The sequence below is a fragment of the Silurus meridionalis genome, chromosome 7 (assembly GCF_014805685.1).
Source record: "Silurus meridionalis isolate SWU-2019-XX chromosome 7, ASM1480568v1, whole genome shotgun sequence".
NCBI classification, from domain to species: Eukaryota; Metazoa; Chordata; class Actinopteri; order Siluriformes; family Siluridae; genus Silurus; species Silurus meridionalis.
In genome coordinates, this window is record NC_060890.1 from 10,150,655 (window position 1) to 10,162,719 (window position 12,065).

General features: G+C 39.2%; 1 protein-coding gene and 1 long non-coding RNA gene across 2 annotated transcripts in view; one reads left to right on the forward strand and one right to left on the reverse strand.

The window, feature by feature from the left end:
• hectd2 (HECT domain containing 2) overlaps positions 1-3,070 on the reverse strand; it is a 21,486-nt gene extending 18,416 nt beyond the window's left edge. Inside the window, exons 1-2 of the mRNA XM_046854170.1 lie at positions 2,509-3,070; positions 1,597-1,723 (exon numbers count right to left, since the gene is read on the reverse strand). Coding sequence (XP_046710126.1) covers positions 1,597-1,723; positions 2,509-2,580 — 199 coding nt within the window. The 5' untranslated portion in view covers positions 2,581-3,070. The remainder of the gene's footprint in view (positions 1-1,596; positions 1,724-2,508) is intronic.
• LOC124388998 overlaps positions 1-11,764 on the forward strand; it is a 12,329-nt gene extending 565 nt beyond the window's left edge. Inside the window, exons 2-3 of the long non-coding RNA XR_006926497.1 lie at positions 8,652-8,772; positions 10,776-11,764. This is a non-coding gene — a long non-coding RNA (uncharacterized LOC124388998). The remainder of the gene's footprint in view (positions 1-8,651; positions 8,773-10,775) is intronic.
• Positions 11,765-12,065: the final 301 nt, after the last annotated feature.

Consider the following 12,065-nt stretch of genomic DNA (forward strand, 5'->3'; position numbering starts at 1 on the left):
ACAGATAGTGAGAGGAAGTGTGTAATAGAGAACTGATTTGGCAAACCAAAAGTGGTGTGTTGCTACTGTATGCAGCAAAACAAAAAACAAACAAACTTGGCAAGAATTTTTGTATTTAGCTTATAAGTTACTTATATTAAAATAGCATTGTTTCTGCTGATCCAATCTGCCATTACAGCAGCGAAACAAAGCTGTAAGTTATCATTACATTTAAAGGTTTAATCCTTTTCAGGTGTAAATGAATGTATTTCAGATGAAATACAGAATATGCTGCTGATAAAGGTACAGACTAACAGTTATAATGCCTGTAATCATATGAACTGGTTTTACTGGTGTACTAGATTTTGAACCACAAAAAGATGTCATTAAAGTAAATTGTTTTGGGGGAGCGGGGGAGAGAAGGATGCTGAATATAATTCACATTATCATCACTATTACTGAAGCACAACTACTCAAATAACTGCCCTCTTCACTGAAGGACAACTACCAATCAAAGTCAACACCACAAAAGTGCTGTGATTAAGAGACAAATTACAGATGCTAGAACTGCTCTGGGTTCCTCCGCTGGGTAGACCCTCAGAGACACACACCAAAACATAATGCAGACTACTGAGCAGAAACAACTGGCAACGATTCTACCAAAAAAACCCTCTTCTTTACGGTAGAAGATCTACACGTTTCTGCCACCTCAAAGTCCAGATTCTACAGCAGATTCACCAGGCAGTGTAATCAGCCCTCTGTATGACACACTGATCCTCAAGTCTTCTCAGACATCTTTGATCTCAAGAGGGAAAACAAAACAACTAAACAAAGCAAAGCACATCTGCTTGCAGTATTGAACTGTTCATTAATTCATAGGAGCTTAAAAGAGAACTCTTTGAAATGCAATTAGTCGTTTGTCCTGGGTCCAAGCATTACCTTTAAATTGTATCTGCATATCATTTAATAACACGCTGACCTCTGGATGAGTGTATCCGTGACACGCATTAAACACTGGCTATCAAATTATCCTTTTCAATGCACTTCTAATGAGCTTGAAAGCTTGTTTGGTCACAAATCTTGCATCCAGCACGCTGTTAGGAAATGGTTTCAGGGGGAGAAGATGTATATTAAATAAACTCATCATGTAATCTGTACAATTGAATTGGTACTTGTATGATAGAAGTAGAAGCAGTGACGCTGCTCAGAATGTGTTGCTTAATTTTCCACCTTGCCATCTTCATAACAGTCTTGTTCAAATACTCTTATAAATGCAGTATAACATGAGCAATCAGCAATTACTTAGATATTAATAAGTGTAGTTAATTATTCTTCTTAATTAGTGACAAAACGTGATGTGATAAAATTAAGAGATGGACAGAAAATGATATTTTCTGAACCTCGTTATTGTTGGACAAAAATAATTGTTAAATATATATATATATATATACCGTATATATATACACACATACACACACATATATACAGTATATACATACACATACAATCAGCATCTGGAATCACAAACATTTGGAACTCATTAAATTTTTCAAACTCCATCCAAGCTACGCCTTTGGTCCAACAACAAAAGCACAGTCGTTTGGTGTGTGTGCTGACCTTGTCGGACGGCAGGTAAGAGGAGATGTGTGGACAGGCTGTGACTGCCCGACTCTCTCTTGTGGTTCAGGGTGGAGATAAAACTCCCGTAAGAAGCGAAAGGTAGCTTTGGTCCACGCTCCAAACTCTGTCAGGGGGAAGAAAAGAGGCATAAAATTTCATACTCGAACAGCAATCAAATCTGTGCATGTGTGCCGCCAAATTAGTATTTAACAAAGGAGTTTCAAGCCTGAAAAACGATGCGGTGCTGTGCGTAGGATGCGAAAAGTAGTGGTTTAATCAGTTTCTACAGCCTGTAATCTCAGCATCACCATTCATCAGATCAGACAAACACAACGAGACTTGAAGGGCGACAGATGGAAGTGGAAATTTAAAGCCAACACACACACACACACACACACACACACACACACACAAGACAAAACACAGCCCTTCCTTTTATTTGATCCTATCAAAAGCAATTCTGCATATCTGGACTCCTTCTTAAAGAACAGAAGAAATCAAGTGTTAGCCAGATGGTCCCACCCATGTGCTTTAATTACTAACATAAGTTCTAGGCATCAGAAGCCATGGGTGATGCTTTTTGGGTGGATGTGTGATAAATTGCATAAACTAGTACATACTTTATATATAGTGTGTATAAATCTAACCTCAAAACAACCTGATCGTATTGAAAGCAGCTAATTTCTAAGATAGAGGTTGTTTATCTTGCTGTCCATTAAGATGTAAATGTTCTGTCAAATTCCCAAAACCACCATTTTCCCAGTAACGGGAATTTCCATCAGCGATCAGCTGCTCAGAACCCATCAGGACACGTCCTTTTTTTTTTTTTTTTTTTTTTTTTGTTATATAACTGAAAACAGATCTTTTTTTAATTGCAAGTGTAAAGAAACAGAAGAAAAACAGACTTACTGGGTTGATGATAGGAGGAAGCCTGTCTCTGTCTTCCAGCGGATAATTATTCTCACTCATATTTAGACGCATGTCTTCAAAACACCATCACATGGCTTGTTTTATTGTTGTTTAGGAAGAAAAAAATAAAGTTTTCGAGCGGAGAAGTAGTGGCTTGTCCGTGTCTGGAGCGTTTTGCTGCGAGCAGGAGTGTAAACACAGCGGCGCTGCTGGCGCACACACTCGGTACGCGCTGTTCCTAAAGCCAGGCAGGTGACTTTTGGAAGTTGTCACGATAACCGGGAAAGAGAGAAAAGAAAAAAAAAAAAGATGCTTATTTTGCTCTCGAGTATCAAACTACAGGTCCATATGTGTATTCAATAAGATCATGGCACAAACGACGGACTAAATCTTTGCGAAGCTGCGTCAGTTCCCACGGCGCTGGGAGTTAAGTTAGTGAAGCTGAGCTGAGGCGCGCCGCTGCGCTCCAGCCGCTGCACTCCGCCGCCATGTTGGTGAGGATGAAGCTCGCGAGCAGCGACTTGGTAACGGTCGCTAACGCTACGTCATCGCGTGGGTGTGGCTTACGGTGCTGAGTCAGATTTATGGTTCCGTGGGTTATCTAACATGGATGATGGAAAATACCTCAAGTACAAACAAACAAAGGGCTTACATATATTAATGCCTATTTATATATTTATTCCTACCTTTGCTTTATTTGGGCTGTTTCTGTATTTTTACACGATTTATTTCTGCATTTCCATATTTATTTGGTTGTTTGTTTGTTTGTTTGTTTGTTTGTTTGTTTGTTTACAGTGGAGGGCCATGTCTCTCATGGCCAGGCCTTCAGTGATTTCCTGCGAAGTGCTCTATATCACATGCAGTGAGAATAAATGCAATTACTAAAGCAAGACTAAAGACAATTCAGCAAATCTCCTTTCACTGCAGCCACAGCTGCACCACCCGCATACATCATTTCCTGCATTGCGGTTTTCCTGGGGATTTGAAATAAAGGCAAATTGTGTATTTTTGTGCAAATTCTTCAAGAATGAAAATGCACATGTTTTAAAGGTTTATAAAAGCCTTACAAGTGTTTTTGCTGACCTTTCCTCATGATGTCCAGCTTTTCTTGAAAAGTCCCTCTTGTAAATGTCCTTGTGAGGCTATTTGCAACCAGACCAATTCCTTTTTCTCTGTCACAAATTGTGGAATGAAGAAACAGCTTTTAAATGCACATGGATATATTTAAGCTTGTGCAGTTTGCTACAGATGTGGAACCCAGCCATTAGGGGGGCACAAGCCAGTGCACTCTTAGTGCCGGTCCCAAGCCCGGGTAAATGGGGAGGGTTGCGTTAGGAAGGGCATCCAGCGTAAAACATGTGCCAAATCAAATATGCGGATCACAAATGAGAATTTCATACCGGATCGGTCGAGGCCCGGGTTAACAACGACCGCCACAGGTATCGTTAGCCGACAGGGTACCGGTGGAAATTGGGCTACTGTTGGCCGAAGGAGGAGAAGGAGAGGAGGAAGACGTCTACAGAGACGGCAGGAAAAGGAGCAGTGTAGGAGAGTAGAGGTTCGGGTTGGTACTTTAAATGTTGGCACTATGACGGGTAAAGGGAGAGAGTAGCTGATATGATGGAGAGGAGAAAGGTAGATATGCTGTGTGTTCAGGAGACCAAGTGGAAAGGGAGTAAGGCCAGGAACATTGGAGGTGGGTTTAAACTGTTTTATCATGGTGTGGATGGGAAGAGAAATGGTGTAGGGGTGATTCTGAAGGAAGAGTACAGTAAGAGTGTAGTAGAGGTGAAGAGAGTTTCTGATGATCGTGAAGGTGGAAGTTGAAGGATGATGATAAATGTCATCAGTGCCTATGCTCCACAAGTTGGCTGTGAGATGGAGGAAAAGGAAAGATTCTGGAGTGAATTAGATGAAGTGGTAGATGGTGTACCTAAGAAAGAACGATTGGTGATTGGGGCAGACTTTAATGGGCATGTAGGTGAAGGAACAGAGGTGATGAGGAGGTGATGGGTAGGTATGGTTTTAAGGAGAGGAATGTGGAAGGGCAGATGGTGGTAGATTTTGCTAAAGGGATGGAAATGGCAGTGGTGAACACATATTTTAAGAAGAAGGAGGATCATAGGGTTACGTATAAGAGTGGAGGAAGGTGCACACAGGTGGACTATGTGCTATGCAGGAGATGCAACCTGAAGGAGATTGGAGACTGTAAGGTGTTGGCGGGGGACAGTGTAGCTAGACAGCATCGGATGGTGGTCTGTAGGATGGTTTTGGAGGCGAAGAAGAAGAGGAGGAAAGTAAGGATTGAAAGAAGAATAAGATGGTGGAAACTGAAGGAGGAAGAGTGTAGTGTGAGGTTCAGGGAAGAGGTCAGACAGGGGCTTGGTGGTGGTGAAGAGGTGCCAGATGATTGGGCAACTACTGCAGGAGTGATGAGGGAGGCAGCTAGAAAAGTACTTGGTGTGACATCTGGAAATAGAAAGCAAGACAAGGAGACGTGGTGGTGGAATGAGGAAGTGCAGGAGAGCATTAGGGAAAGAGGTTGGCAAAACAGAAGTGGGATCGACAGAGTGATGAGAAAAGTAGGCAGGAGTACAAGGAGATGTGGCAGCAGGTAAAAAGGGATGTGGCGAAAGCCAAGGAAAAGGCATATGAGGAGCTGTATAAGAGGTTGGACACTAAGGAAGGAGAAAAGGATTTATACCGATTGGCCAGGCAGAGGGACCGAGCTGGGAAGGATGTACTGCAAGTTAGAGCAATAAAGGATGGAGAGGAAATGTGTTGACTAGTGAGGAGAGTGTGTTGAGAAGGTGGAGGAGTATTTTGAGCAGCTGATGAATGAGGAAAATCACAGAGAGAAGGTTGGAGGATGTGGAGTTGGTGAAGCAGGATGTAGATAGGATTAGTAAGGAGGAAGTGAGAGCAGCGATTAAGAGGATGAAGAATGGAAAGTCGGTTGGACCAGATGACATACCGGTAGAAGCGTGGAGATGTTTAGGAGAGATGGCAGTGGAGTTTTTAACCAGATTGTTTAACAGGATTCTGGAAGGGGAGAGGATGAAGTTATGGGAAAGAGTAGTGGAAGCCAGGCTGAGAGAAGAGGTGACCATCTGTGAGCAACAGTATGGTTTCATGCCGAGGAAGAGCACCACAGATGCCTTATTTGCTTTGAGGATGTTGATGGAGAAGTATAGAGAAGGACAGAAGGAATTGCATTGTGTATTTGTGGATTTAGAAAGCGTCGACAGAGTGCCAAGAGAGGAGTTGTGGTATTGTATGAGGAAGTCAGGTGTGTCAGAGAAGTATGTGAGGGTGGTGCAGGACATGTATGAGGACAGTGTGACGGCAGTGAAGTGTGCAGTAGGTACGACAGACTGGTTCGGGGTGAAGGTTGGACTGCATCAAGGATCGGCCCTGAGCCCTTTCCTGTTTGCAGTGGTGATGGACAGGTTGACGGACGAGGTCAGACAGAAGTCTCCCTGGACTATGATGTTTGCAGATGATATTGTGATTTGTGGTGAAAGTAGAGAGCAGGTTGAGAAGAGCCTGGAGAGGTGGAGATATGCGCTGGAGAGAAGGGGAATGAAAGTCAGTAGGAGTAAGACAGAGTACATGTGTGTGAATGAGAGGGAGGGCAGTGGAGTGATGCGGTTGCAGGGAGAAGAGGTGGAGAAGGTGGAGGTTCAGGTACCTGGGGTCAACAGTGCAAAGTAATGGAGAGTGTGTTAGAAGTAAAGAAAAGAGTGCAGGCAGGGTGGAGTGGGTGGAGAAGAGTGACAGGAGTGATTTGTGATAGTAGGGTATCTGCAAGAATGAAAGGGAAAGTTTATAGGACTGTGGTGAGACCTGCGATGTTGTATGGATTAGAGACAGTGGCATTGAGTAAAAGACAGGAGGTGGAGCTGGAGGTAGCAGAGCTGAAGATGTTGAGGTTTTCGTTGGGAGTGACGAGGATGGACAAGATTAGAAATGAGTTTATTAGAGGGACAGCACATGTAGGATGTTTTGGTGACAAGGTGAGGGAGGCGAGATTGAGATGGTTTGGACATGTGCAGAGACGGGACATGAATTATATTTGTAGAAGAATGCTGAAGATGGAGCCACCAGGTAGGAGGAAAAGAGGAAGGCCAAGGAGGAGGTTCATGGATGTGGTGAGGGAAGACATGCAGGTAGTTGGTGTGAAAGAGGCAGATGTAGAGGACAGGGTGGTATGGAGACAGATGATCTGCTGTGGCGACCCCTAATGGGAGCAGCCGAAAGAAGAAGAAGAAGAAGTTTGCTACAGATGTGGGTTGTGAGTCTGACTAGAGTGCTCTCTGTCCATCCAATAAAAGGACGTGAAAATGCAGATGTGTTTGGACACCTTTTAGGGGGCCTTGGAGTTACCAAATCACAGTCTGATTGGTTAAAGCAGCAGCTTTAAATAACAGAGTTTATGCTAAAAAGAGCCCACAGGTGCTGAACCTGGTTATGTTATCCCAAAAGAGATGCTATACAATTAAAAATATAGACTATTGGAAAAATCTTAAACATATTCATGGACAAATAATACATATAAATGTGTCAGTGATTCAGATAGAGTTTAGGCCAGCACTGTTCATTTCTGTATTTTCACAATTATTTTTTTGTTTGTTGTTCGTTAACATTTGAGTAATTTTTTTGTCCACCATTACCTAATAAGCAGGCTCGGGTCTCTAACTTTCTTTCAAAAACCAAACTGAGTTGCAAGATGTCCTTTTTTGTGCATGATAACATTGCAATCTGGAAGTTGGGAAGTATCATATTCATGTGAGGAAATGGACTAAATCTAAGCCAACGTTTAAACTCTTTTGAAGCAACGTGGATCTGCTTTGAGTGACATTAGAAACAGAAAAATGTAAAACGATCCTCGAGGCACTCTCCTGCTGAAAACAAAGGAAGCTCTAAATGATTTTGTTGTGGTTTTAATAGTTATAACATGAATTGTATTGGACTCTGTAATGGTCCCTGGGGAGCCTGTTTGGAGATACCACGCCTTTGGCAACTTGTAGATCATATGTAGATATCTACTGGACACCACTAATTATGTACACAAGTACAAGTGTTGTGGAAACCACAAGATAATAATGGTAATGGTTTAAATGGTTTTAGTAGAATATGTAGTGAAAACCATTACAATTTCTATAATGATTTTTATTGGGTTTTCTTTTATTTAACTTATTCAGTTCAGTTCAGTTCATTTCAGTTGTAAGTGTATATCGCCTTTAACAATGGACATTCTCCTAAAGCAGCTTTGCAAAAATAAACAGATTACAAATATAAATTTGTAATTTAGAAGTCCCTGCACATTTATTGATAATGAGCAAGCCAGTGGTGATAGTGGCAAGAAAAATCTCAAAAGGAAACCTGTCCTCATCTGAGTGACACAGAATGTCCATTGATCATAGTTTTATCATTGTTGAGGTTATAAGTTGTTTACTGATGGGCAATTACATCCTTAAACCATTGAAGCAAACTGTTTATATTAATTACAGTCCAAATCCAAATATTGTACATTTTATTATTTTGTTGTTGTTGTTTATTTCGTTCGTTTGTTTTTGTTAGCATCTGTTGTGTGATGTAGCGATTTGTATTAATTTTGTACCTGATTTTATAAAAGTTAAGTGTTAAAAATTTTTAAGTTCAGGGTTTCAATAAAGCCAGAGAGCTTCCACACAGAGTAAATACATAACTCAAAATCAGCAAATAAAGATGAGAAATGCAAATAGGCACACTGCTTTTTTTCCCCCCAGAAACATTGCAAGAACCATACATAGGAATACAACAGGAATACAGCATTCATTCATTCATCTTCATTAGCAGCTGCCTGGTCAGGGTTGCAGGGCTGTAAATCAGGTCATTAGCTTGTTTATTTCTTGGGAAATAGAAAGAACAAAATTCATTCATCAATATCACAATAATAACTGCACAAGCAGTATTAAAAAAAATCTTGTGTATATATTATTTGGCCAACATTTTGTGGACATCTCATCATTACATCCATATGTCCTCCTTCTCCAAAGAAAGTTGTAATAGCAATTGTATAGGATGTCTTTGTATGTTGTAGCATTAATAATTCTTAAAGAATTCTTCTTTACAATTCTTCTTTACTTCTTTGCACAAAGCAAGGTCAATGAAGCCAAAACTGGTCAATGTTTTTATGACAAGCTTGAGTGACCTGCACAGAGCCCTGACCTCAATCCCCATGAACAACTTTGGGATGAATTGGAACCGACTACACACCAGGTATGCTCAATCAGCATAATTTCCTGATCTCACTAATTCTCTTGCAGCTGAGTGCAGATCCCCTCAGCCACACTTCAAAAATCAAATGGCAAAAACTTGAGTCTTGAGACTTGTACTTGAGTGATTTAGCTGTAGTTGAGTAGTGTGTAGAGAATTCACACACCATACAGACATATTGTGCAATTTACTAAAAAAAAAACAGAAAAGAAAAGAAAAGAAAAGAAAAGAAAAGAAAAGAAAAGAAAAGAAAAAAAAAAATCAGGCCACACCTGACTTGGGTTTTCCAGAACAAGCAGTTTTATAGTGCATTAAAATGTTAATAATGTTACCTTAATGTTTTTCTCATGATGACACAGGGTCCAAGAACTTAACAATTGGTTTGACAAGAATAAAAATGAGGTAAATCCACTGATGTGGTATTTGCAGTTCCCAAATGGTCCTGGTAACTCTGGTATCTCTGTTCACTCTAATCATTATAGGTATATTATTATAGTTTTGTGATAAATAAAACTATATTTTTTTCATCAGTGGATTTACCTCAGAATGATTAGAGGACCATGTTGTAATACTGCTACAGATTACTACAATCTTTACATTTTTCTACATATCACAATGCACAAACAATTTTGGCAAGTGAAATGACCTTGAATGTAGGAACTCTTAGCTATCATTTCCAGTATTAGATTTTATTCCATTAGTATAAACCAAATTTTAGTCTACTAAGCATATTTCTTGCCATACAGGTAGTCGCTGCTTACGACCTTTGCAACTTACGACCATTTTACGACTTTACAACCACAATCGCAAGCCGCGGCGTACGACAGTGCGTACCAGCTTCCGGCATAATTTTACAGTACTGTACATATAGCCTACTCTACTTATGACCAAATCGTGTTACGAGTGTCGTACGCCGCAGCACGACAGTGCGTACCAGCGTCCGGCATCATTTTACAGTACTATACATATAGCCTACTCTACTTACGATCAAACCGTGTTACGACCCAAATCATGGTCATGGTCATAAGTCCACGATTACCTGTATTTCTTAATTTCGAGCTTGAAATCATCTACTTTTATTGGCAGATAAATTTACTTCTATTTAGCATTCTATACTGGAAAGGAACAAAATGATCTGCTAATAAAATAAGATATTTAATAGGTATAATAATCTTATAGTTTGGTTTATGCTAATCTGTGATTATAGGAAATACTGGATATGTTTTACTACATTCAAAATAAATCTGCTCAGATTAGCTTTTTTCCCCAGTGTCACCCCAGCCAGTTAAGAGCACAGCGGTAAATGTGCTGTTTGTCCCACAGGTTTAATCAGAGGCTGCGAAGACTTGCATCAGTCAGCAAAATCTCTGGAACATCACAACATACTCTCACTCCTCCATTCACTTCTGCCCCTATTATCACCCAACTAAAAACCTTGCTCTATCGAGGAGATGCTGTGACCAATTATTAAGCTCAGTGTCACATTCGAGGCCAGAATCAAACCTTCTGATTCAGCGTACTATGCAGGCAGATCTGTTATTCCTGACAGCCTCTGTCCCACTTCTACTTTACTTCACATCTTTCTCTTTGGATTTCAGATTGTTCTTTTACAACAGTGTTTCTTTAACTGTTCTCACTTTCTTAAGATTCAATGCATTTTATAAGGTCTAAAGATCTCTTATGGAAATTTGTATTTTAAGCTGTTTAACATGAATGAATTCATCAATTGCATACCAAAATCTGTTATTTTTTGTTTGTTTTTTAATCTGCTATATAAATCTTGTATAGCACCTTTCAGATATTTGCACTGAACTCCAGTATATGAAACATTAAACACAATGTTTAAAACCTTACATGTTGTCTAATAAAATAATACTAGTAAAACATTATAAAGTAAGACATTTGTAAGAATTTTTTTCTTTTTTTTCTCATTTCTGGCAAAATATCTGGGTAATGTGGGGAAATCAGTTCCATTCTTAAACAATTGTTTCATTGTTTTCTTCCAGAACTATCCCACACAGCAACTAGGGTGGAGAGGATGTCAAAGTGAAACCCAAAGATTTCCAGAATCAATTATCAGATGCACCTCCATACCAAAAACGTTTTGCCACATTGCACTAAAGAAGCCCATCTTTCCAGCAACCAAAAAAGGCTTTTGTCATTACTTGATACTACTATTATATAGTTAAATATATTATAGTCAAATGTGTTACAGCAGCAAAGAAAAAGAAATGTGAAAATGTGTAAAAAAAAAAAAAGTAGAAACATAATACAGTATATACATCCCAATGTATAAATACAAAAAAAGGAAAGAAAAGAAAAAGAGACCATGAACAAAGCTAAGAATTTAAAAGAGTTACAAATGTCTTAAAATGTAATGTAATGAATGTAAATATGATTTGTATAAGATACTATTAGCAATAGAATATAAAGATGCTCAGTGCTATTAGTCTTATATAAAGGAAGCTTCATGCAATATTAATTTTGCGGTTGCTGTTCATTTTTTTTTTTTAGAAATATTTGTTCTGAGTTAAAACTGCTGAGACAGTCAGAAAAACACTTGAGATTTGCACAGTTTGTACCACTTGGAAACCATGAGGAGACCATTGACCAGCAATTAATATTCACAGTTCTGATACAATGGCTTTTAACTATAATTGCTATGATCAGTTTTGTGCTAAAGCCTCCATCAGTGTATATGGATAACTTTAATAATAACTTCCATCATTGAAATAAAATGAATGTATACAATGAGGATCGGTTCCCTGTTGAGCATTCATTCTCAGATCGTTTTATGATTTTTCTTTGCCATCTTTACCTCTGGATTGGTCATTAGGACTATAGGACTATAGGGACAAATGTAATTAATTTAAACTATATTTTCTTAACTTATTTTTTTTTCTTTAAAGCTACTTAGAGGCAATTTAATTAAACTGAAATCCACAAAACATTATAAAAATTGTATGTTCTGTATAATAAATCTGGTGTTTTATTGTTTTGTTTGTGCGTGTTTGTGTGTGTGTGTTTGTGTGTGTGTGTGTGTGTGTGTGTGTGTGTGTGTTGGTCAAATGATGTGTTATAATATATATCTGGTATGTTAAAAAAAAGACAGTGCCAAACTAGTGCTGGAGTAACGGGCAGCAATAATGCTAGTATTTCAGACGTTAATATTGTGTATATATTTCATGTAAGACTACAGCATAGCATGGAATAGAGTTAGTACACATACAGAATCAACCAGCAGGGGGAGCAAGAGACTTCACTTACACGTGTTCAACCCAAACCACTCTGTTTAA